This window comes from Cnephaeus nilssonii (assembly GCF_951640355.1).
Source record: "Cnephaeus nilssonii genome assembly, chromosome: 9".
Lineage (NCBI taxonomy): Eukaryota > Metazoa > Chordata > Mammalia > Chiroptera > Vespertilionidae > Cnephaeus > Cnephaeus nilssonii.
The window spans coordinates 11,197,355-11,225,351 of record NC_137080.1 but is presented as its reverse complement, the minus strand read 5'-3'; the positions used below and the strand labels follow the sequence as shown (position 1 = coordinate 11,225,351).

Below are 27,997 nucleotides of genomic sequence, written 5' to 3'. Positions count from 1 at the left end.
TAATGTGTCTATTAAAATAGCCTCTCTAGTTAGTAGATGTTTTTAGAATTCTTTTACACTGATTTTACTCCTCATTTAAATCCCAGATGAACTTCAAAGGCAGATCTTTCATATTCCTTTGGAATATTTTGTCAAATCTTTCATTTTGCTCCACTGTGAAGTGATGTTTCCAGTCTCCAACGGTACCTAGAAATAAGCACACGATGGGCACCTGGGTGAGTAAGTGGCACTATCAGGGCACGAGTTTCTTCCCACCCACTTTAATCTCCTCTGCCAGCCTCCCTAAATATCCGTTAGTTCTCCATGGGTTTGATACTTCATGTTTCCTTATACAGAAATGAACTAAGAAACAAACTTAAAAACACTTACAAAGTTCACTATCCTCAGCTATTATGCTTTCACCAACACTACCATTAAATTCTAGCCTTTATTGAGATGGTATAACAAGAGTAAAATAGATTACTAGGTTAGAATTTTTTCATATATTTTACTGAATACCAGGCACCAAAGAAATACAAGTACCATATCATTTCTCTCATATGTGGAATTTAATGAACAAACTGAACTAACAAGCAAAATAGATTCATAGAGAGCAGACAGACAACTCTGGTATGGGGTAACTATTGGGAGTGTGGGGTGGAGAGATTGAGAAAAAAAAAGAGAAAGAACTCATGGACATGGACAACAGTGTGGTGATTATGTGAGGGAGGGAGGTGGGTAGAGATGGAAGATGGGTTAGGGGGGATAAAGAGGATGGGGAAAGAATAAAAGAGAAAAAAATATATATCTAAAAACAAAAATGCTGGGCACCATACTTGACAAACTATATCTATCATGTAATATAATTATTAACACAACTCCACAATATCAGCATTTCTTCATTTTTAAAATTGAAAAAACTGAAGGGATTAAGAAGTATAAACTGGTAATTACAAAATAGTCATGGGATGTAAAATACAGTAGAGGGAATATGATCAATAATATTGTAATAACTATGGATGGTGCCAGGTGGGTACTATAATTATTAGGGGGATCACTTCATAAATTATATAAATGTCTACCCGCTATGTTGCATAGCTGAAACTAATATAAAATAATCTTGAATCTCAACTACAATTTAAAAAGTAAAAATAAATAAATAAAGCTAAAGATAAAATAAATAAAATTGAAAAGAAAGCCCGGCCAGCATGGCTCAGTGGTTGAGCATCGACCTATGAACCAGGAGGTCACAGTTTGATTCCTGGTCAGGTCAGGTCACATGCCCGGGTTGCGGGCTCAATCCCCAGTGTGGGGCATGCAGGAGGCAGCCAACCAATGATTCTCTCTCATCATTGATGTTTCTATCTCTCCCTCCATCTCCCTTCCTCTCTGAAATCAATAAAAACATACTTTAAAATTAAAAAAAAAATGAAACCCAAATATTTTCAAGTAATGAAACCAAGGTCACAGAGGGTGTTCAAAGCTGTCATTGCTTCAGTTTTACTGATGGAAGTTAGAAACTGTCATTAAGCCAATTTTTAAATGAAGATTATTGGGCATCTTCCACTATCAAATTTTCTTATTTAAACATTATCATTGGCATTTGGAACAGTTAGCAAGCTATTTATGGGCATGAGAATTACTTTGTACTTGACCTAGTTAAGCAATGAGACTTAAAAGCTGAAAATAAATGGGACAAAAAAGAAACACTTTAAAAAAATTAGCAACATCAAGAGCAATTTCAAGAAGATCTTGATTAATTAAGAATAAATATCCATCATCAAAATGCTAAGTTATGGGTAAATTAATGGATAAAATATCAATAAATGAAGTACAAATTATGTTCTAGAAAAATGTACATTAAAAGATCAAAAAAAATTTTAATTGAAATCAAGAAGTATCAGGGGGAATATATATTTATTCTTAATTGCTGGCATGTCATAGAAGCAAAATAAAAATTAATTGCATGTTGTTATTGAATACTTGAATTCATAGCATATTGGTTTCATGAAGTATTAAACTACTTTTTACACTGAAGATATTTGATACATGAGGAAATAACTATTAACTCAAATTCCCACTCCCACAACAAAATACATGTTGGGTTTACTTCTAGAATGTTCTAGGAGAAATAAAGAAAACCAATAATTGGAGCTGTTCTGGTCTCATTTATACATCACCTTCAGGTAAGACTTGCTAACCAATTTTAAAGAGTAGGGACACGTAGACTAAAAGGAAGGAATGTAATATTGATTAATTAGGTTCAAGTGTTAGACTATGTACTACAAAATTGTTTAGTGTCCTGGGATACTTTTCAGGGCCATTTGCAGTTAAGATCTTTGATTCTCTCCAGGTCCCAATGACAGTACTTAGAAAGACACGGTAAACACACCCTTAATTAGTGTAGGGACTAAGCAATCATGGAACTCTCAACACTTTTGCTTCTAAAACCCCCTGAGCATCACCTTTGCGCAGAAAACGTCCGTCATCTGTTCTTTTCCCAATTTCATGTTTTAGAATCTCTTCATAATTTGCTTTTGGATCAGACTTCATGTTCTGAAATGTAGACTGTTTCACAATAACTTCCACATCCTCTTCACTCAGTTCTTTCTCAAGAAAACGGCTGATTTTAAGCACAGAACTTCTGAGATCCTGAAAGAATTGTGGGTATGAGAAACTATTCAGCTTACAAAGAATGCACGAGTTACAACCCAACATCTTGATCACATTTTGGAAAACCGTAGGTGATTGGACTTACTTAAGTCTAAAGTTTGACAAAGATATATATTACTTTCCTATTCCTTCTATGAAAATGAGTGCTCTGGTTGTCAGCTTTGTTAGAGCTTTCTACTGTTTGATTTTATAAGGACAACACACTTTCATTCACCCATTCACTCATTCAACTAGCACTTTTTGGAATCTTGTGTTTCAGAAACTGTGATAAGTTCTGGACAAGTTTAAGGGAACAATAATATGCTATCTGTGCTTGTTAAGAGTTTACAATTGCATGAGAGAAAGTAACGCAAGTAATTAAATACAATGGCTACAAAAAAAAAGGAAAGTCCAAGTTTGGTGGCTTCACTGGTTATTTCTACCAAACACAAATTAAAGAAGAATTAATACCAATCCTCAAGCTCTTCAAAAAAATCAAAGAGGTGGAAATACTCCCAAACTCATTCTATAAGGCCAGCATTACCCTGATACCAAAGCCAAATGAGAACACTACAGGAAAATAAAAAAAAACCCAATATCATTTATGAAAGATAAGATACAAAAGTCCTCAACAAATTACTAGCAAAACAAATTCAGTAAAGTATTCGAAGGACTATACACTATGAACAAGTGGGATTTACTCCTAGAATGCAAAGATGAACAGCCCTAGTTGGTTTGGATCAGTGGATAGAGCCTTGGCCTACACACTGAAGAGTCTAGGGTTTGATTCCAGTCAAGGGCATGTACCACGATTACAGGAGCCTCCCCAACCTTGCATGGTCTGGCTCCTATACAATCTCTCTATCTTAATCTTTCATTACCTCCACTTTGCTCTTTAACTTCTTCTTCCAAGATATCATGCACCTGAATTTGTCAGATAATTTGCACATTCTCTTTTCTTGGCTTAGACTTCTCTTTTACTTCTCTACCAACTCATATCTATTAGCTTAAAGTTGTCATGTTACTTTTCCAGAAATAATTGCCTATTTCCTACACCAGATCAGTATATTTCATGTACTATCTTATCATACCTGCACTTTTCCTTGATAACAGTTATCATAGGTTTGAAGTATATATACCTACTTAGTGAATACTTGTCTTCCCTGTTGGATTATAAGTTCTAGAAATAAAGGCTTCAATTGTCTTTGCTTGATTATTTAGGGTCTGTCACATAACAGGCATTTTATAATCTTGAATTAATGAGCAAGTAAGATATGTAGCAGTGAGTCAACATATAATCAGATCACAAAATAGTTAACTTCAAATGTGTTTGGTTTGGTTTATACAATGTATTAAGACAGTTTTCATTGGATGCCAACATGTAAATATTATGTGATTTCCATGAAAGCTACATTTCAAGATTCTCTTTAATAAAAACAACAACAAAACACAAAGAACTTGCATCACCGGGCACACAATTACCTCTGACTAATTGGCCAAATCTTAGTGGCTTCTCATCCCAGGGTTGTTTTTGTTTGTTGTTTGTTTTGTTTGTTTAATATTCTTGTTGATTTTTAGAGAGAGAGAGGAATGGAGAGGGAGAGAAACATCGTGCCTCCTACCAGGGATCAAGCCTGCAATCCAGGCCCTGCCTGGGAATCGAACCAGCAACCCTTCAGTGCATAGGATGACACCTAACCAACTAGTCACACCGGCCAGGGCTGGCCCCAGCATTTCAAAGTGCCTTTGCTCTTTTTTCCATCACTGGTCTTGTGAGTTTGCCCTTATTGACACAGATGGGAGCATGAAAAGGAACCACAAGAGATGACTGTGTACAGTGAGAAGAGAGCCCTGAGGAGGCCAATAACAACGGGAGGGGCAGGCAATTAGAAACCCCTGAAAAAGCATGAGAAGTAGTTAGGTACCAAGAAAACTGGGAAAATGTGGTTCATTAAAACCAAAATAAAAGAGGGTTTCAAAGAAATAATTTGTAAAAATAACCTTCGCCTCTTACCTTTTTCATTTCCTCATACATCATAAACAGAATACTGAAGTCATGTCGGTGCTCATACCAGCCTCTGATGTGATCAAACCAACGGCTTCCTACCACTGGGGGGAAATTAGTAAGTGACAAGGTGAAGATGTTGCGCTTACCAAACAGCAAACTAGAGTCTTTCTTTTCTGTTCCGGCATCCTCCGAAAGGAAAGCCACGAGACATCTATGTTACCTTGTAAAATGGTGCTTTGGGAAACAATGACATGATCTTAATGGAAACCTGCCTTTCCTATGTATGTAGGAAAAGCAGCAGTGAAGAAAAGAAGAAGCCCAAACAACTAATTGTGAAGATTTAAGGTGAGCTCCTTACTTTCTTGTTTCTTCCACCTGAAAAACATTCTTTATTTCTCCTTTTATTGTCTATTTTAAGATCTTTGGATAGCAACTTCAGATATCTATAAGACAGAACCGGAATCTAATCTTCTAAATAAGTGAGAGCCCCATTCCACATTCCACAAGCCTCTGACATCAATCTATCCTCCTCAGTGTTGAAATGAATATTCCACCGCTGCCATATAAGGCCTACCACAGGTCCACGACAGAACACAAAAACTACATCCACTTTGAATTGGTACACCATTGTGGTGCTTTTATGATCTGGTCAAAGTATTTCTTAAATAATATGCCTTTGCAACCATAACAGTCCCCAAAGTGGTCCTGGTGAGAATAGAAAAGCCATTGGGTGGCAAATTAAGTTAACAGAGTAGTAACCACTTGTGTGCATCCAGCTTCTATCATTACTCTACTTTATTTCCTTAAAATATGTTCCCCAAGTTTGAGAATTTGGCTAGATGGCAACATGGCCTCATAAACAAGTGGAATGCATAAATTCATAGTTACCATTTCCATCTAGAAACCTTTTCATGAAATGTTCCATATCATTCCCAGCTTCAAGTGTGACCAGCACATTTGAGAAATGAAAGTATGAAGTCATAACATCCTTGGGGTTTCTGTAGACGTAAACAATCTGCAGGGAGTATAGTAAAACAATTTTAACAATTCTTGGTTGTTCTTACAGGTTGTTGTTATTTTTGTTGTTGTTTTTTCACACCAACATATGTCACTATATGAATGCATAATAATTTGTTTCATCCAACCTACTACTCATGGAAATTTAGGTTTTACCCTTTTTTTTTTTTGCTATTACAAAGCCTGTTGAAGTAATCAACTTTATTCACATAATATTTCACATGCACAAGCATATAGGAATAATTTCTAAAAGTAAAATTATTTATTTTTGAGGTTGGTTAATATTACAAATTACCCTGCATAGAAACTATTTCAGCCCTAACCAGTTTGGCTCAGTGGAGAGAGCATCAGCCTGCAGACTGAAGGGTCCCAGGTTCGATTCCGGTCAAAGGCAGGTACCTTGGTTGTGGGCACATCCCCAGTAGGGGTTGTGCAGGAGGCAGCTGATCTATGTTTCTAACTATCCCTCTCCCTTCCTCTCTATAAAAAATCAATAAAAACATATATATTTTTAAAAAGGAACTGTTTCAATATACCCTCTGTAAGTGTTAAGTGACATTTGATAAAAAGCCAAGATAAAAAAGGAAAAACTACTTAACAGGTGATGTTGAAACAAATAATTATCCATCCTAATATATAAAATCCCTGGGTCGTAACGACCAGTAATGACCAGAGGCTGACCAACCAGAAGTCAGTGCTGGCCCGCCCCCAAGCAAGCTGTAAGGGGAAATCAGGCAGGCAAAAGGGTTAGGGGTGATCAGGTAGGCAGACCAGTGGTTACGGGTGATCAAGTAAACAGGCAAGTGGTTAGGGGCAATCAGGCAGGCAGGCAGAGTGGTTAGTGGTGATCAGGTAGGCAGACCAGCGGTTAGGGGTGATCAGGTAGGTAGGCGAGTGGCTAGGGGCAATCAGGTAGGCAGATGGCCCCTCGCAGGGCTGGCCCTGACCCCCAGCAAAGAAAGAGGGAGGCCCAGGCCAGCCAAGCCATTGCACCCCAGCCTGTCGCCTGCAGAGGGAGGCCACCGTGGGCAGGGGAGGGGGGCAGGGCTGCACAGATGGCAAGCAGTGGCAGTGGCGGGGGTGGGGCCAGTTGCCTGTGGCCGGGGGAAGCGGGGGGAGGAAAGCCCTGATAGGCCCTGATCTCAGGCCAGGCCTAGGGACCCTACCAAAGGGGTCCCAGATTTTGAGAAGGTGCAGGCCAGGCTGAGGGACCCCCCAGAAGTGCACGAATCTTCATGCACCGGGCCTCTAGTATAGTATAAAACTGGAATTCTACTTCATACCTCACACCAGACCAAAAAGAAATCATTTAAAAATGGATTAAGGATTTAAATATGAAAGCAACATTTGACATCTTAAAAATAAAGAATATATTTCTGGTCTCAGAGAAGAGAAAGATTTCCTAAACAGAAAAATTTATTTCTGTTAAAATAAAAATTGATCAATTAAATTGTATTAAGTTTTAAAGAATGCTATTAATCAAAATATATAGCATGAAGTTACAAAAAGCAACAAAGTATGAGAAAAGCAACACATATAACCAATAATTTAATAGAATCCAGAATATATATAAAACAAATCATTAAGAAAAAGACAATGAAATTTAAAAATTGGTCAAAAATCATAATAATTTCACAGAATAAGAAATAATTATGGCCAATAAACATATCAAAAAATGCTTAATCTCATTACTGATTAGGAAAATGCAAACTCAGATTAGTTTGAGATATCATTTTATAATTTACATATAAACTAAAAAGTTTGGCCCTACCCTGTTTGGCTCAGTGGATGGAGCATGAGACTGTGGACCAAAGGGTCCCAGGTTCGATTCTGGTCAAGGGCAGGTACAAGGCTGCAAGCTCCTCCTGGCCTGGACCCTGGTGGGGGCCCATGCAGGAGGCAACCAATCAATGCGTTTTTCTCACATCGATATTTCTCTCTGTCTTCCCTCTCCCTTCCACTCTCCCTAAAAATCAATGGAAAATATCCTCAGGTGAGGATTCAAAAAAAAGAAAAAAGAATGTATATTGCGATGTAATATATACATTTGCTAAACTTACCTGTCCATCAATACACTAAGCATTGCAGAGCCATACAATAAATTCTACTAAACCATTAAAAAGAATAGAATTTAATGTGCTGTCATCAAAGAAATGTTGCTGTATACTATATAATCACACTACAAGCAATGTGTGGGATGACCCAATTTATGTATATACTTATAATTCCATATATATTTTATGTGTCAAACAGTATCAAAGATTATAATGATCACATTTGAAAGACTGTGGATGAGTGGGGCTAGAGAAAATTATTTGAAGACAGTATTTTTGTTGGTGCCAAAGGTCCATAAGCTCTTTATATGACTTACTTTAGCTTTTTTGCGCTTGAGACCTTTTGGTACCAAATAATACGGGAGGTGAGAAGAGAAGAGGCGAGGAGATGGTCTCTTGAGAAAGTCTGTTTTGCGTATATTGTATTCCAAGAAGGGGACTCTATCAAGCGTTGCCAAGTCTTCAGTTCTATTACGATGTCCCTCAAAATAAATCAAGCTTAGTATCTGCTGAGTCCAGATGGTACCTGTAAAAATAAATAATTTCATTTTCAACACTGAATTAATTTTTTATTAACAATGTCAATAATTATGCCACCTATTGTAAAACTCTTTGGAGCTTTTTCTTTCTTTTTAACCACTCTAAATATACCAAGGAAATGTGCCCAACTTTTTTCTATGCATTTCACATTAAAATCAGTAAAGATAAAATCAGGTGTTCTAAGTCCCTTTTTACTCAAAAAGAGTTGTGACAGCAGTGAGTAGTCCAATCCTTCAGCTCTGTTGTTCCCTGTAATTCCTGTACGTTCTGTTCATGTGACTTTCTGCGGCGATCTCTGTTCCTCCTCCCTTAGTTTTGCTTAAAGCTTTACTTTTTGGAAATATAGACAGTTTAAGAGCTCAAGACCCCTTCCAGCTTTTCTTTTTAACGTTGTATAGGCCTCCCAATACAGTGCTAAATGCAAGTGCTGATAGGCATTCTTGTCTCATACTTGATTTTAAATGTTTCACTATTGCATTTGATGTCTGTGGTAGTTTTTGGTAGATTCTATTCATCGGGTTAAAGAAGTTCACTTTCTCCCTAGTTTGCTAATAGTCTCCCTTAGGAATGTAGGCTGAATTTATTAAATGCTTGTTCTGCACCTGTTGAGATGATTTCTTCTATACTCTAGTAATGTGGGTGAACTGCATTAACATATTTTTAAACCACCTTGAAATAAACCCACCTTGGTCACAATGATATCTTTTTTTGGACATTGCTAGATTTGTTTTGCTTTTATTTATTTGGTTTAGGATTTTTGCACCTAAGTTCATGAATATATAATCAATGTTCTAAAAGAATGTGAGGTGTCAATAATCTTGCAATCATTGCTACTCAATTGAGTAGATTTAATAGTTACAGTAGGCTTTTATAAAATTTATGGTGGCCCTAACCAGTTTGGCTCAGTGGATAGAGCGTCGGCCTGCGGACTCAAGGTTCGATTCCGGTCAAGGGCATGTACCGTGGTTGCGGGCACATCCCCAGTGGGGAGGGTGCAGGATGCAGCTGATCGATGTTTCTCTCTCATCGATGTTTCTAACTTTCTATCTCTCTCCCTTCCTCTCTGTAAAAAATCAATAAAATATATTTAAAAAAATTTATGGTGAATCCTGGAGAGTCACTAATCTCCTCTCTAAGATGAGTAAGAACCCAGCAGGTTGGACTAAGGACTGGTGTGTGGTGTGCCAAATACATAGGCTGGATTAACCTAAAACTAAGCAAATTGAGGCACCACCAACATCTAAGGGAGGGAAATACAAAACACCTGATATCAAATGTGTCAACACATTTTGCAGAGTAGAAAAATCCAGGGAAAGGCATTGTATTACTAATTTGGGGAAAGTAAACAGGGTCCTCAATTTCAAAGTCAATGGTAAAAGGGAGGGAATGGAGCATTTTCATGAAAATCAGGAATTATTTTTTTGTATTGACTTTGACTCCAATGTATTTTTGGGCAATATTAACCACTTTGTACAACATTGATTCTAGAACACCAATCACCCTGTGTTCTAAAAAGCACATATAAAAACTAAGCTTTTAAGGGAAATGTAAGATTTGAGGACAATTTACTTTAGTTTAAAATTATTTCATTATGATAGGGAAATAAAAGTAATTAGAGTAATTGAAAAGCACATTAGGAATTAGTTCTGACTGAGAGATGCCGCTAATAAAAATCCTGCTGGATTTTTAATATATTTTCTTCCATTCTCAGAGAAAGCCAACAGGTCAGCTTTGACCTAGGATCTGCTTTGGCTCAATATTTGGTTTCTTCATAGGTGCCTTAAAAAATGACAATATATGCATTTTAAATGACCTTACATATGAAAAATTTGAGATTTATTTAACTTTATTAAAAATCTTAAATGGTGCTCTCAATGTAGGTTGGGCTACTGTTAATGTCTGGAAAAGGGCTCATTTGTACACATGTATTACCAAACCAGAGTGAAAACTGGTAACAGGTAGTCCACTCCCCAAACTTACCAGATTTTGGATATGTAATTATGAAGACATCATCATCTCTAATTTCAAAATCATCTAGATTTTCTAGAAAGTCAGCATCAACTAAAGGAGATTCAAAATTATAGCCTTTAAAGTTCAGCAAATATGTGTCTTTGTTGTCCATACTTACCTACAAGTAAAAAAAAAATAAAATTCTTTTCAATTTCTTATTATTTTATAGTAATTACTAACATTTACTGAGTGTTCAATATATGCCAAGTACCTTTTAAATGTCATGTGTCTCAGCCCATGCCATACTAAACAGCATCCTATATAATAAAACCCTAATGTGCACATAAACTGAACTACAAAACCACAGGTCACTATGATGCGAACTGACCACCAGGGGGCAGATGCTCAATGCAGGAGCTGCCTCCTGGGGGTCAGTGTGCTCCCACTGGGAGAGTGCTGCTCAGCAAAAAGTGGGTTCAAGGCTGGTGAGCGCAGCAGCGGTGGCAGGAGCCTCTCCGGGGCGGTACAGAGTGAGGGGTGCCAAACTCTGAGAGCCCCCGACTGCGAGAGGGATGTCTGCCTGCCGGCTTAGGCCTGATCCCCCTGGCAGGCGGACATCCCCGAGGGGTCCCAGACTGGGAGAGGGTGAAGGCCGGGCTGAGGACCCTCCACTCCCCTCTCCCAGTGCACGAATCTGTGCACCGGGCCTCTAGTGCAGTGGTTGGCAAACTCATTAGTCAACAGAGCCGAATATCAACAGTACAACGATTGAAATTTCTTTTGAGAGCCAAATTTTTTAAACTTAAACTTCTTCTAACACCACTTCTTCAAAATAGACTCGCCCAGGCCATGGTATTTTGTGGAAGAGCCACACTCAAGGGGCCAAAGAGCCACATGTGACTCGAGAGCCACAGCTTGCCGATCACTGCTCTAGGGTATATATAAAAATTTACTCTTAACAGCAACCGAACATTCCTAGAGGTTTTATCACTATTTTAAAGAGGAAGAACTAAGATACTAAAAGGTTAAACAGCTTTTCCTAAAACCCCATGAGGGAGGTATTATCATTAATCCAAACAGAGAACCGAGGAAAATAAGGTAAAGGAGGTGCAAGGTTGCCCAGCTGGCAGACCTGGCAGGATTTGATGCCAGACTATGTGGCCACAGAGCCCATGCCTTCAATCACTTTACCTAATACAGTTTCTTAGTATTTCATATTTTTATTATTATAGAAATAGGAAATTCCCCCCAAAAATGTACTTTTTTATTTTTATTTTCTGGAACAGAAATAATCTGTTGTCCCTGAAAGAAGCTTCAGAGGCTTTGGGATTTGTCTGCCATTTCAAATAAATTGTGGAATATGCTCTGTGTGAGTAACACCAACTGGTTTTACTTTGGAGATGTCACCCTCATATAGTTGTAAGATACTGTATGGCTTTTATTACATTTTCCAATTTAATATTTATGAGAAATCCTAAATAAATCTAAATAAGAAAGTCAAAATATAAATAGGAAGCACACAGTCTAAAGACACATCTGTTCAAAAATCGGACCAGCTAGGCATTTCTCTATTAACTCCACCTGTTAAATCTATTTTATATATATATATTGATTTCAAAGAGGGAGAGGAAGAGAGAAAGAAACATCAATGATGAGAGAGAATCATTGATCAGCTGCCTTTGGCCCGCCCCCTTCTGGGAATTGAGCCCACTACCCAGGCATGTTCCCTGACCAGGAATCTAACTGTGATCCCTGGTTCATAGGTTGACACTCAACAACTGAACCACCCAACTGGGCCAGAAATCTATTCTTGAATGTTAAATAGATGAGGAAATCCCAGAAGTTCTAATAACACTGGGTGTAGAACCAACACATATGTTACCTGTGTGCTTTTAAAAAAATTCTGTGCACACCTAGAAAATGAATTTGTTAAAGTTGCAAATATGGCTTTGTCTAAATTGCATGTCAAAAAACATTTAATTCTTTTACAAAAAAATCTAAATCATCTGACAGAGGAAATTCAAAGGTTAGAATTTTGCTGAGTAAGAGTAGAAACATCACTTGCATTAGAATTACCTGTGTTTTGGTAAATGTTCATATTCTAGGCCCTATAACAGAGTGATAGGATTAGAGTTTCTGGAAATTTGCATTGTAATCCTTCGTATCACACTTCAAAAAAAAAAAAAAGGCGCGGGAGGGGGGGGTGGTGGAGGGAGGGGCAGTGGGGTGGCACAATACTGTTTCAATGAAAGTTTATCCCAAACTCCAGAGATGGCTTTGTGGGATATTATTTGATCTCCAATTAAAAGATCCAATTAAGGCCCTACTAAGTTGCTAGAGCTTTCCTGACTCAAGATGAAGTCCAGGCAACCTCAACTATTGAGAACTGAGGATAGAGGAGACTGGCTGATAAATCACAAAGAACATTTTCAAGAGATAGATGGAGTGCTGTTATGACTGTGCTATTATGAAATTTTCCAGGAAAAACCCATGGATAACTCAACCTTTGGAGTGTGGTGAGGAAGAATTTATACTGTATAACATGGACACACACACACCAAAAAGCATCAATTGCAGGAATTCTTGATTCGGAGAAAAGAGGAAAGAGTGTCAGGCAGTCCACAAAAACATTCTAAAATCACTCCTTTTAACTACTTATTATATTTAGTATGTCTTGCACAGTCTTAAGAGAGAACAAGCTATTTTGTCACAGAAACGAGGTGGAAAAAGTAGAGTGTGGGATGCATTTTTATATAGGATCTCAGGACTGGTGAGTCATATATTGTTTGTATCTCCTTAATGAATATAGGAGAAAGTACTTGTATAAAGAAAAAAATGTCATGTGTTTTCCCTATTCTTGCCCTGAGTCCAAAAGAAAAAGGAATAAAACGGAAAATTGAGGAGAAATAAATAAATACATTGTATGCCGAAGAGAGGGTAAGACTTGAAAGAGGCTCTATGTCTACGTTTTCACTACTCACTGTTACAGGTCAACTGATGAAGCCAAATCCACCTCTGAGATAACTGCATGGATGACAGGGAAAGATGTGCTACTGGGAAATAAATACTCCCTAAAGTGTATTTTGGCCAATGAGTAGTGGTCTAGGGAGTCAACAGATAGCTCAGTTTGAATAAATAAATTAGGTAATACTTTATTGATATTAGGAAATAGACATGTGATTAGTCCAGACAAAGCAAGAATCAAAACTGGTGGAGATAAAAAAGAGAGCTGCATGTAACCAGTCGTCATATTTACTTAAATTGGAAACTATAAAACAACAGGTATTTGAAAGCTATAGTAATATCTTCCTTGGGCATGAAGGATGGCTCCTAAAATCGTTTAGACCTATCTCAGAAGGCTGGTGTTCCTTTCCCAGGTTTTTACTCCAAACATCCTCTGTAAAACTGGCTAAGGCCTTTGGAGGTTCAAAGAACTTTATAAAATCACAGTGTAATTAAATTCATTTTCTAAAACATCTAGGGTTGTCCTTCCTAAATGATGGCCTTCCACTCCTGTTTTATATTGCATTTTTAGTACATATTACAGAAGATGCAGCCTATCTCTTTTGCATCTATACTAATAATAGAGGAATGGCATCCAAATTGTCGTGGATGCCATCACAGTAATAGTAAAGACCAACAGCAGGCTGCATGGGGCGACCAGGCCGGCTGGAAGGGAGGGGGAGTTAGGAGGAATCAGACTGGGGATCAGGCCTAAATTGGCAGTCAGACATCCCCCGAGGGGTCCCGGATTGGAGAGGGTGCAGACTGGGCTGAGGGGACTTCTCCCACCCCCCAGCGCATGAATTTCGTGCACTGGGCCTCTAGTTCTACAATAATTGAACTATGTCTCACACCTGCCCTGACGTCTCCCTGGAACCTTTTTCCCATTTGTCAGTCATCTGTTACCTACATGAACTGCTCTTTGATAATAATTCTCAGGTTTCCACTAGCAATAGAATTTGATTCTAGGGGAGGTTGTTAATCCTTTCAATGAACAAGTCTTCACTGGGGAAAATATAAGGTTTAAGCTGAAGAGAATTTAAGCTTATAAAAGGTTGAGCCTTCTTTTGTTTCCCATCATGTTCATAAATTAAGACAATAATCACGTTCGTGAGAGTGGCATCACCTAAAAAGCACAAATCTAAGGGAGTAGATTACTTATTAAAATGAATAGCTCAGCCAAGAACCTCTGATTTTATAACCCAAATTTTTATTGTACTAAATGGTTTAGGGGCCTTTTGCAATGTTTTTCCTGTTGTCCCTCAGTAGGCCAGTCGGCAGTAACTCTAAGTGAAAGAAATAGTATTAAATCTGTGACCAAAGGAATTGTTTTAGCTTTCTCATTTCCATACAAAACAATGATATGGTACATGCAACTATTAAAAATATTACTAACCTTTTTGTTTCCATGGAATCTTCCACTGCTTGGTGAAATCGTGTTTTCTAAGATTTTGGAGGTTGTGTCCTATTCCAATAATGGTCTGTCCAAACTACTAATTAAAGACAAAATAGAAAAAGGGATTTGAAAAAGCCCTGTATAACTGTGATACAATAACTTATTCTTCTTCCTCAACCCACATAATCAATTCATCTTGTCTTTTTATATAGTTTAAGAACATGAAGAATTGAGGTAATTAGGAGCATATCACTTTATATCTTAACATTAGACATAACATTCATCACTTGGAGGTCATGGGCGAGGGGCCTGGGGCAGTTTACAAGCCAGCCACACCCCCGATTGGGGTGGGGGGGTCCCCGCTGGAGGGCAGGGCCGGCCTGGGCGAGGGGCTGGTGTGGTTTGCAGGCTGGCCATGCTCCTGATCGGGGTGAGGGCCACCACTGGGGGATGCGGCCAGCCTGAGTGAGGGGCTGAGGGCTGTTTGCAGGCTGGCCACACCCCCATCGGGGTGGGGGTCTCTAGTGGGGGGCAGGGCCGTTTGCAGGCTGGCCATGCTCCCATCGGGGTGAGGGTCCCCACTGGGGGAGGGGCGGCCTGGGCGAGGGGCTGAGGGCGGTTTGCAGGCTGGTGACGCCCCCAGCTTTGTCAGGATGGACATCCAGCATACGTCTGGTCTGATTAGCATATTACCCTTTTATTAGTATAGATGGCTCGAGTGTCCTTCTCTGTGGAATTAACCCCTCCTTAGGCACTGCAAGCCTTTAATTCTGTCTTTACTGAAGCCAGTTGGTAAAAAAACTCTCGCACTGGGAGTGGAAAGCGGTTGGCTGACGCTGCCTGCGCCATCCCTCGCCTAGAAGCTTTCCTTACGATCCTTACTCCCTTTATACTTAGGAGACGGAGGAGTTCGGTATGGGTTGGATCCCGACTGAGGAGTCAGCAGTCCGACTGGCTGGATGCTATTTGACCTGATATCAAAGGGGGACATATGTAATACTTTCAACAATAAAGATTGATAAAAAATAAAAAGAATAAAGATTCCCTATACTTTTCAATTCCCTGAAGATCACCGCATACTGAAGGGGGAAAAGGAAACATTGAAAAAGAAAACTACACTGGTTCAGCTCCACAATCATCTCTTCATGAGAAGGCAAGGCTCTCAAGCTTACAAAAGTGACTAAAGTCTGAAGTTCATTCATAGCCTTCTTCTGTAGTCCAATCATGCTAGAATATTTTAGGGAAATTCTGTGTCTTTTCTTGGCAGGCCCTAAATTAATCAATTGATTCCTTTTCTATGCCAGGTTGATCAAAGAGTGAGACATGGGGCAAAAGGGTTTCTTAACAAAATTTCTTTTGTTTTCTGTTCAATAGAAATTGCTGAACCTGGTTTCTGACCCTTTGCTGGTAATGTTTGACTTTAAAATTTTGCATTAGTTTTCTATTACTGTTGCAAGAAATTACCACAAGCTTAGTGGTTTAAAACCACATAGTTTTATAATCTTACAATTCTGTAGGACAGACGTCCAAAGCACGTCTTGCTGGGATAAAACCAAAGTGTTGGCAGGGCTGTATTCACTTCTGGAGGCTCTGGGGGACAGTTTTCCTTGCCTTTTCTGGCATTCAGGGGCCCACCTGCACTCATTGTCTCCTAGCTTCCCACCAGCCAAGTTGCATCTCTTTCACCTTCCTTCCTTCATCATGGCTCTTTCTTTATTTCTTCCAGTCCAGGCTGGCAGTGTTTCTGCTGGTATAAATCTTTTTCTATAGCTGTATTGAGGAAAAATTAACAAAACTGTATATGTTTAAATATACAGTATGGTAATTTGATATATGTATACATCATAAAATATTTACCACCTTGTCAAGTTATTAAACATGTTTATCACCTCACATAGTTACTGGGTGTGTTTTTTTGTTTGGTGTGAACACTTAAGATCTACTCTCTTAGCAAATTTCAAGTGTACAATACAATATTATTAACTAAAGTAACCATGCTGTGTATTAGATCATCAGAACTTCTCATCATATAACTGAAAGTTTGTACCCTTTGAACAACATCTCCCCATTTTTCCCACCTCCCAATCTATGAGAAACCACTTTTCAATTCTTTGTATAAAGAATATACAGATACTCAACTGTAGACCACCGTACCCGAAGAGTCAAACCAAAGATCTGGAATATGAGGAAGAAAAAAACACCCAACCAGAGAGGCGGAAAGAAAGAAGAATCCAAAAGTGTGAGGATAGCGTAAGGAGCCTCTGGGATGGCTTTAAGCATACCAATATCCGAATTTTTAGGGTGCCAGAAGAAGAGAGAGAGCAAGATACTGAAAACCTATTTGAAGAAATAATGACAGAAAACTTCCCCCACCTGGTGAAAGAAATAGACTTACAAGTTCAGGAAGCGCACAGAACCCCAAACAAGAGGAATCCAAAGAGGACCACACCAAGACACATCATAATTAAAATGCCAAGGGCAAAAGACAAAGAGAGAATCTTACAAGCAGCAAGAGAAAAACAGTTAGTTACCTACAAGGGAGCACCCATACAACTGTCAGCTGATTTCTCAATAGAAACTATGCAGGCCAGATGGGAATGGCAAGAAATATTCAAAGTGATGAATAGTAAGAACCTACAACCAAGATTACTCTACCCAGCAAAGCTATCATTCAGAATTGAAGGGCAGATAAAGAGCTTCACAGATAAGAAAAAGCTAAAGAAGTTCATCACCACCAAACCAGTATTATATGAAATGCTGAAAAGTATTCTTTAAAAAGAGGAAAAAGAAGAAAAAAGTAAAGATAAAAATTATGAACAACAAATACATATCTATCAACAAGTGATCCTAAAAATCAAGTGAATTAAAAATCTGAGGAACAGAACAAACTGGTGAACATAATAGAATCAGAGGCATAGAATGGGAGTGGATTGATAATTCTCAGGGGGAAAGGGGTGTCTGTGTGGGGGGTATAGGAAGAGACCGGACAAAAATCATACACCTATGGATAAGGACAACGGGGGGGGGGGGGGAGGTAAGGGCAGAGGGGGGCTGGGAACCGGGTGGTGGGGAGATATGGGGCGGGGGGGAAGGAGAAACAATTGTAATAATCTGAACAATAAAGATTTATTTTAAAAAATAAAATTAAAAAAAATAAATAAAATAAAATAAAAGCCTCAGAAAGAGAAAAAAATTGGAATAATTCTGACCCACAAACCTTAAAAAAAAAAAAAAATAGCGCCTGATTTTTTTCTGCACTCAGGTTTGGCCTCAATACCAACTGGCGAATGGGGAGTTACACAGAGGGAAGCCTCAAGTGTAATACCATCCTACAATTAGATCTTTTTTATAGGAAGGAAGAAAAATGGTTAGAAGTCCCATATGTCCAGACTTCCTTTACTCTAGAGGACAAGCCAAAGACAGGCAGGAACTGTAAAATTAATCCCTTGCTCCTGGCAATAACAACTCAAAATCCACCAGAGGAAAAGGTGGAGGCCACATCCCCACCCAGGGCTGAGCTGACCTTAACTTGCCCTAAGACAGATAAAGGATCTGGTCATACTTTACCTCAGATGCCCTTCTCACCCCGGGACATAAGACAAATTAAAAGTAATTTAGAAAAGTTCTCAAAAGACCCTGACAAATATATTGAGGTCTTCCAAAACCTCCTTCAAGTATTTGATCTCTCATATAGAGACATCATACTCATATTAAACCTGACCTGAGGTTTTTAAATTTCCCTTTCTTAAGCTTTCACTTAGGTATGCTGGGAAGGGGTACCACCTTCTATTTTACATTTTTGTTATTATTTCTAATTAATAATTCCCTGAAGTTCTATGAACCCTCTTTTAGTTCAAAGATATGACCTGGTTAGCAGCCTGCAATTTAGAGTAAAGTAATGGCTGTCCAATATGACAAAATTCAAAAGTGGTATGGTTATGGATTTGCTTAAAATGCAGTTGATAAAAATTTTTGCTTTCCTATAGGATATGACAGTCTGAGATAGCAACCTTTTAGTGTAAGAAACAATCCTATATAATGAAGAGCTAATATGCTAATTAGACCAAACAGCAGAACGACTATCTTGATGACCTTCTAGACGAAGCCGGGGGCTGAGAGGGCCAAGCCCCTTGCACAAATTTCCTGCATTGGGCCTCTAGTTTGTATATAAAGAGGAACATGTGGCACATGGCTTATTGCAGACGGTGTATTAAACATTGAAGACAATTTATAAATCCCAATAGATGAAATGCAAAACACCCAGAGTGTCACTGACAGACGCAGAGAATCATCACACTTGCCCTACATCCCTGACTGAAAGTTTCCCGTTTGAACTGGCTCTGAATCTGAGTAAGTCAAACATGTCAAACTCTAGGCTGACAAAGCATGTGGCCCACCAGCCTCGAGTTTGACATGCTTGGTGTTGCTACCAATGAAGAAAGATACAGGTAAAAACTAGTCCACATTAATGATTAACCAATTAGCAGTGCTCTCAGAATCAATAATTCACCCAAGAGGAGGGGTTCGGCTGATACTGACCTCACAATAGACTGGTTGACCACAAATAATGGATGATAAATGGTTCAAAGATACTCAGGGCTGCCGGGGGTAGGGTTCAAAGTCCTTGCTTTGGAATAACTCCAGAAAACACGAATGTTTCTGCTTACTGTCCCACTCATGACTCTCTTATGCCCACAGATCATCAGTACAATGAACTGAGTTGTTTTTACTTCAATAAGAAGTGATTTTTGTGTTGTTTCTTATGAAACAGAATTGAGAAAAAAATGTAGTGTGAAGAACTGAGAAGATGAGCAGAAAAGGCTATATCTGTAAATAGTAAATGGATTAACTTTGAAGGATTAGTTGTTTTCCCAAATTCTACAATATTCTTGACACAAATGTAATACTCATTTAACTGCCAATCACCATTTATCAGCCATTATAACCCTCATTGGGCAAATGTTGGAAAGGTCTTTATGCCACTATATCACAGAGGTAGTGGTAGGTTCTGGGGTTCGTTCTTGAGATACCCCTGTGTGGCATCCTTTTCACAGACACACAATCTATCCAGTCAGTTTGTCCTCTAAATAGAATGACTGCAAAAGATGAATATCCTACAGCCTGTTCAAATTCCCTCTCCATTCACTTGGCTTGTTTGACCTTAACTGCTGCTTCTCTTCTGTTGCAGATTCTTGAATAACAAATATTTATTCTCATATACCAAGATAAATAATGACTCTTTTGCCTCTGTTGACATGACAGGTGGCACACTATCTGATTTGGAACACAACTCAAGTTCTTCCTTACACAGTTTCCCTCACCCCTATTTTGCAGGCACTACACCAGGCCAAGTCAGCTTGTATTTCTTACTTAGAACTATAGTTAGTAGCTTGGAGTTTATAGTTTCATCTTTTCTATTGTCACTTTTTACTGAATAAAAATTTGACCCAAAAGAAGACTTCAATCTCTTTAATTGGAGAAATATTTACTGCTGAGAAAATAAGGGTTTAATGTGACAGAAATATGACCTTGCAAGTATTCAGACTGCCTTTTTCTCACAGTGATTTATAAATGTAAAATAAATAAATAACCCATTTAATGAAGACACAGTATGTTAATGATTATAAAGAATAATGTTAGGTTCTAGCCTGTTTTGCTCAGTGCATAGAGTGTAGGCCTGTGGACTAAAGGGTTCCGGGTTCAAATCCGGTCAAGGGCAGTACCTCAGTTGCAGGCTTCTCCCTGGCCTGGGCCCTGGTCACAGCGCATGCAGGCAGCAACCAATTGATGTGTTTCTCTCACATTGACATTTCTCTCTCTTTCCTTTCCCTCTCTCTTCCACGCTCCCTAAAAATCAATAGGAAAATATTCTCAGGTGAAGATTTAAAAAAAATAACAATGTGAGTCAATAATTAAAATAAATAGCTTGAGGAAAGTAAACTAAAACTTATGGTTGTTGACCTTTAAAATTTTATGTCAACTGTAAACAGTGAAAAGGTAGAAAATTTATAAACTTAAGATACTTAAGCATATAAATATTAGTCCTATTATTGACTGAACCACTGAGCTATGGTGGCTCAGACTTAAATATAAAACTTTATTTTTTTTAAAAAGCCACAAAACTTAGTGGAGACACCAAAGACTGCATATATCTGGGAAAACAGACTCTTCCATAAAATTAATTCTAGGAACTCACTAGAACAAACAATTAAACACAGCAAAGCAAAACAGGAGAAACAGGGAAGTGTGACATGCCAAAAAATAGAGCAGTCAACAGAAACTGTCTCTGGATAAACTCAGACACTGTTTCTTGGCATATGGTACATTTTGTTGAAACCTGGGTATTGGAACTTGTCTAGATTCTGATCTGCTAGAGGTAGCGTATTTCTCCTTTTTCCACAGGTCTTTAAAGATATGTTCAGGTTTTCTTTATTCTTTTATTTTATTCTTTTGTCTTTCTTTTCTTAAGATTGGATTATCTTGATTAAGTTATCTTTACATTCCCTAATGATTTCTTCTGCCAGGTCGAATTTGCTATGGAGCCCTTCCAATGTATTTTTAATAGGTACTGGGTCAGTGTTTATTAACGGCTTTCCCCCCCTGCATATGTCACACTTTCTTGTTTTATGGTGAGAAGACTTGAGATATACTTTCTTAGCAAATTTCAAGTATAAAATTTGATCAAAGCTATAGTAACCAGTATTAGCTATAGTAACCCTGCTGTGTATTAAATCATCAGAACTTCTCATTGTATAACTGAAAGTTTGTACCCCTTGACCAACATCTCCCCATTTTCTCCACCTCCCAGCCCCTCAGAAACCACCATTTCATTCTTTATTTTAATGATTTTGAGTTTTACTGTTGGGGGTTGGGGGTGAGACCTTCCCCCTCCCCCCCTCTTTGAACCATCAATGTAGATCCTTCAGAGTAGAATTTATATCATGTAACAACATGAAATCCTGCACATAAGAGATTTTATCCTATTTACCAGACCTTTGGCAAAACAATTCCGATTTGTCATTGACTTTAATCAACCAGTTAGCAAAAATATGACTTAATGGGCACTATGAGGGAACCAAGACCAAGTCTCTTGTTTCAAAACAGAAAAAAAAAAAAATCTAAAGAAAGACAAGGTCAAAACAGATGAGTTACACAACAGCAATGATCAAAGCAAGTCCCCAAAAGAGATGAAAACAGGCAAAGAACAAGTGTAACCAAAGTTTCATTTCAGACAGGTGAGGGGTCTCAGAGAGCACTTAGAACAGACAGACCAGAGCTCTCAGACAGCAACTGATTCCCTCCCCCGGAGGAACTGGGATTAAAGTCATAGAGTCTTATCCCCTGCCAAAACGTTACCGCAGATGACTCCTTGCTTAGTCCTAGATGGCTAAAAAGACCAGCCAGCAGTGATAGAGGACCCCTCCTGTGCACCCCAGTTTGACTTCCAGTCAGACTTGGAGTCCACAGACTCCACAGGGACCTGTTTCCTTCCACCAGCTAAGTGTTTCAGGCCCCTGATGCCTTGAGAGGGAGAGCAGGGAGAGTCCCAAGATAAAGAACTCTCAACAGCTGCTGGGAAATCCCTGTAGTCCCTGTCATGGGGTCAGCCTGCCACAAGCAGCTGGGACCCTCAGCCCAGGCCCTCGGGCCTTACCGGGGTCCACACAGTCCCAGAAGAGTTGCCAGAAATTGTAACTGAAAATCCAGATTCTGCTGCCTGCTACAGCGAAAACCAAACTCTGTCACTGAAGTCCTGGCATTTTTGGAAACATCTAGAAAGTCTGGATCAACACCAAAACAACAACAACAAACCTCACAACTAGCTGACACCAAGAGTAAACAAAGGCAGGCGTTTTGTAGAGGGGAGGCAAAATTGGAAGCGGTGGCCAGGATGTGAGGTAAGTTTTTCTGTGTTTTGTTTGTTTTAGTTTTTGCCCTCTTGGTCTCTGGAGCTGGGCTCAGCTGCAGAACAGTAGTAGCAGCTAAAAATGCAATAGATTCTTTAACCACTAGATGGCACTTGTGAGTATATTTTAAAGACAACTTACTGAATTTGGTTGATAGATGACAATGGTGTCCTTTTCATGATTAAAAGAGGTATGGAAATTTAATACTATTTAGATACTAGAGGCCCAGTGCACGACATTCATGCACTGAGGGGGGGCCCTCAGCCCGGCCTGCACTCTCTTGCAGTCTGGGACCCTTCCGGGGATGTTTGACTGCCAGCTTAGGCCCACTCCCCACTAAGCCAGCAGGCGGACCTCCCCCGGGGGTTCTTAGTGCTGCCATAGAGGTGGGAGAAGCTCCCACCGCCGCTGCTGCGCTCACCAGCTGTGAGCTCGGCTTCTGGATGAGTGGAACTCCCCCTGTGGGAGCGCACTGACCACCAGGGGGCAGCTCCTGCATTGAGCGTCTGCCCCCTGATGGTCAGTGTGCATCATCGCGATCGGTCATTCTGCATATTGATTTGCATATTGGCCTTTTATTATATAGGATTCATTAGAAAAAGCAATCTGAGAAATATACCCTGTCTTTAGCAAAATGGACTAATTCCTTATGAACAAAAATTCTTATTAAATGGGAAAAATGTATTTGTATCATATGGTAATTCAGAATAAAATTCATATAAATCTCATTTCTCCCATTCACAACCACAACACAAGCTTTGGTCATGTGCTTAATTTTGCATCATAAAAAATATGGAATGAGAAAAAGAAAAAGAAATCATACTGAAGCATCCATCTTATATAAAAACTGCTGTTTGAAATTTTAACCCTGCTATTTGGCTTCTGTAAATGCTTGCTTGCTTAAATAATAAGGAAAATAAGACTACTCCCACTTTGGAGAGGACCAAGCCAGGTCTTTGGTTGAGGTCTCAAGGCCCCAGCACATAGGGGCTCTTTAAGAACTTGCAAAGGGGGCCAGAAACACCCCATATTTGGGGGACAAAGAAGGTAAAAACATATAAATAGGGAAAATTCCTCCATGTTGGGGCCCAGAATTTGAGAGACATTTTCTTCTGGACCCACGCGTAATAAATGTAATTCCATCTCTCTAAGCATTGCTTGGTTCTTCTCAGGTTTTCTGTAACAATACTTGCTTCAACACTATCTTTTATATATATATATATATATATATATATATATATATATATATATATATATATATATATATATAAAACTATCACTTAATATTCTTGAAGTGTAACTGCAGGACCCACATGATTTCCATATTCTCAGGTGTCTTTCATAGAGCATTCTCTATGCTTATCTATCAATTAAAGGATTTGTTCCCTAGAATCTGCCTCTTAGCACTGATTCAAATTCAAGCCAAGGTTTTAATTATACTGTCTTAATTCTCCTACAATCCAGTAAAAGGATTACACTTATTGCTCAGCAGTTTGTGGGGGGAAAAGATTATTTTCTATTATCTACAACCAATCTCATCTTATTCTCAAATCCTCCTTCTCACTATAAAAATAATTTAAGCCTATAGATTAAAGATCACATGTCTCTTTTGGTGTTAAACAGTGACAAGTAAATTTAATGACAATTGAAACTTCCTCTCAGGGCTATTTCTCCCATCTCTGAAGCATAATAATCTCAATTTTTTTAAAATTACTGTTTAAAATTCTTTGCTATTTGTAGATGATCCCTTGTTCTATCAGTCAACTGTTATTTTTAGACAGTCCCTTATACTGTAAATTAAAGTTGCTTTTTAGCTTGATTGAATAATAGGGAAGATAAACTTAGCTGTCTGACCTTGCAGGCTAGCCATCTAATGTAAGGGGCTGATAATACTCCCATACTCTCATGCCAGGTGTTTATTAGTTATCTGAAATGTACTATGCTCAAGGTTACAAGCTGCCTGCAAAAATAACTTACACAGAGCTCTTTGTAAAGTCTGCAGAAGGTCCAGAAAAACCCTTATTTGGGAGACAAAGGGCTGGAAAGATATAAAGAGGGAAAACTTCCTCCATATTTTGCTCAGAATTTGAGAAGCAATATTCCTCTGAGCCCGCTGGCATAATAAAGACTCCTAATTAATTTGGCTTGTTAAGGTGTCTTATATTTAGCTCACTGATTTACATTATAACACTCAACAAATCTTCTAATTTCTCCTTCCCAAACAGGCCTATGACAGGGAAGCTTAGTGTCCACATGTTGGTGAGGGGAGGCTCTTCTCCTCTGGCCAATGTTTCCTTGAGCTTTGCAGACCCCCACCGAAACGCCTCTCATTCCCCCTGGACTCCAGCACAGGTGTCTGTTGCATGAAAACTGGCAACTACTGCTGGTGATATGGGTCTTGCTTTCCCAAGTTCTTCCCATTCAGGAGCCTCTTTATTCCGACCCGAGGTCTCTTCTCAGATTCTCTTAGCACTTCACCTGTTACAGGAGCTTAATCAAATTTCTTTATATTCTAGAAAAAGTGCTAAACCTTATCATATCAACCACACCTCTGTTTTTCCAAACACAGTTTTCTAATGTAGTTATATGGGGTTTTGACAGCCATGAATGTCCAGAGGAACATTAGAAATGCATGCAGGATTGAGAAGGTTTTCATGAAGTGTCCTCACACGAGAAAATGCCTAGTGTCTCTGGCTTCTGCCCACCCTGATATATTGTGACAAGCAGAAATGCTCCTACACATTTCCAGCCCCACGCAGAACCACTTCCCTAGCAACACTTGGCGTCTATGAGTAGCTAAGGGCATGAGTCTAGAGCTATCCCCAAACCCTGCTCTCAGCCGGTTCTGCACCATTGCTGTTCTGCCACTGGTCATCATGCTGCTTTCATTTAAATCATTTTGTGAGATATTTTAAGTTAGGTTCTCTCAGGAAACAGACTGAGATTGGTACGCAGACACGCAAAGTGCTCTCAGGAACAACGGCTGTGAATGAGTGAAGGAAGCATGAATGGGCAGAGGGAAAGATGGACTGCAAAGCAGTGAGCAAACAAACAAACAAACAACACAAACACAGCTAAGGAGCTAAGATGACCATCAGAATTGTTCTAATTGAAGCCTTTTGCTGCTACAGATGCAAATTCGGGGCAGCATTTGTGAAACTGTGTTGAAGGAATGCTACCTGCATTGCTAAGTAATTTTTTGTTTTTTCTCGATTTAGACTTTATGAAATAATGGCAGAAGATAGAGTATTTATCTTAGTCTATTCAGGCTGCAATAACAAAATACCCTGGATTGGGAAGCTTATAAACCACGGACGTCTATTTCTCACAGTTTCGAAGGCTGGGAGATCCAAGGTTATGATACCAGCTGATTCATGTCTGATGAGAACCTGCTTCCTTGGCTGTCTTCTCACTGTAACCTCACATGGCAGAAGGGGCGAGTGAGCTTGCCAGGGCCTCTTTGATAAGGGCACTAACCTCCATAGCAGTATTATTTCTTCCACATGATTTGGGTAGGGCAGGTGGAATATGGTGAAATAGGAAAGATGTGCGACTTTTGTAGACAAAGCAGTGTAAAAAACTTTGCTGGTAACTGACCAATTTTGAACATGTTTATTAATTTTCTTTTAAAATGGATTTTGCATATTAAAACCCCCACCTTACAGAGGAAATTGAGGACCAGAGAATAAGTGAATGTTTTTCAAGCTCCCACAGTTAGTAAAAGAGCTATTATCCCAATTCTCACCCTTTTTGACCAGAACCAGCTACATTTTCATACTAAGTAATATTTTAAATTTCAGTAGTGAATGAAAATATTAAATATTAATCTTCACTGTTCCCCTTTATGCTTAAGCTCCCTGGGGCAGGATCAACGTGTGCCTGTTCATCATTAATTGAGCACCAATACAGAAACAGAAACCTCAACCTCCCCATATAAAAATACATGTGCACAGAGGCAGTTCCTATCTCAAAGAGAATCCCGTAAGATTAGTTAATAGCTAGGAAAAAGATATCAATGCCTACCTTTGAGAATGTGCCTAAAACCCTCCTTCAATGACATTTTCAAGGGCCTTAGAAGCAATGTTTACCTACAAAAACAAACATCATTTAAGCAACAGATCCTAATGTCTTAGGGGTCTTTAGAGATGGATCTGATATTTTAAAAACAAAATTTAGATGTCAGAAGATACATCCAAATATAAGGAAGTTCTTTTAAAAAGCTATCTTAAAAGTATAGGTGCAAAATGTTCAGATCCATATTTTCAAAATAGTCTAAGTTCTATAAGAATCAATCTTAAAGATAACATCAAATTTGAAGGTTAATTTAATGATTATATCCCATTTAGATATAGGGGCCACATGCTAACCTGACAAGCTCAGGGGAGGCCTGCATGGCAGTCTTGCAAACTCAGAGACCTAAAGTCACCACAAAGGATGGTCTGAAATTAAACTTGAACTAAAAGCAGTTGTTGTGGGTAGTTACATCCTAGGCCAGTATTTTCACTAACAAAGTCAACCTTTACCTGAACTGAGCCTATCTGTCTTTTTGCATCTATAATAGCATATCCTTGAAATGTCTGGGTAACTTGTAACTTCCTTTTTGCCAGACCCCTTGGGGCACAACTAATGTGCCTGGGCTCCAGGACAGATACCACAAATTCCTTCATTGTTATCATGTTCATTGTTCCTGTGCCCACCCAAGTATGTGACTAGCATTTTACTTTTTATCCAATCCCAGAGGTTTCCCTGCTTTGCTTTCTCCCGCCTCTCTAGTCTATCACCAATGGATTTCATGTAACCCATCTGTCCCTCCTTTGACTGCAATGTATAAAAATAGAGATGACTCCCCATTATCTGGAGCATTATCTCACTTAGTTGAGGTTCTGCTTCCCGGCAAATGTCGACAGTTTGGCTCAAATAAACTCACAAAAAATTATTTACAGGTTTGAATGTTTTCTTACTTTAACACTTCTTAGTAGAGTACAATTCATCTTAGAATTTATCACCTACTATAGTCATTATGCCATTTAATTTAATTTAACCTAATTTAGATGTGTATTTTAAATTCAACCAGCGAGTTCTATGTTTTAAATGTATTCTTTTGTATTTGGTATTACCTTGCTATCCAAACCAGAATATAATCTTCTCTGTGGAATAACTGTATTTCTTCAAAATTTTCTAAACCACAGAGAGCCTAGCAGTGAGCCCGTTGCTTTTAGTAAACCCAGTGTTTGTTGGTTAAATTTACTGCAAAATGTAAATATAGAACAAGACAATTCTCCCTACAAGTATTTAAATTTAAATTATAATATTACTATTATTAACAGAGTATTTTACAATGCACAATCTCTTCTACCTAACATCTCTCAAACGTCATCCCAATACACCAAGGCTGTGGGTTAGATCCCCATCAGGGCACATACAAGAATCAACAAATGAATGCATAAAAAAGTGGAACAACAAATCCATGTTTCTCTCTCTCTCTCTGTCT

General features: G+C 38.8%; 2 protein-coding genes across 2 annotated transcripts in view; both read right to left on the bottom strand.

Moving 5' to 3' along the window:
• Positions 1-27,997, bottom strand: part of CALHM4 (calcium homeostasis modulator family member 4) — a 92,526-nt gene that overhangs the window by 15,256 nt on the left and 49,273 nt on the right. The gene's annotated exons all lie outside the window — the stretch shown is intronic.
• On the bottom strand, positions 65-10,372 carry LOC307105682 (amine sulfotransferase-like; the record flags this gene model as incomplete). Its single annotated transcript, XM_079781598.1, has 6 exons — positions 65-186; positions 2,445-2,631; positions 4,646-4,740; positions 5,528-5,654; positions 8,028-8,236; positions 10,231-10,372. 6 exons carry the CDS (start codon positions 10,370-10,372, stop codon positions 65-67), a joined length of 882 nt encoding a protein of 293 aa, XP_079637724.1.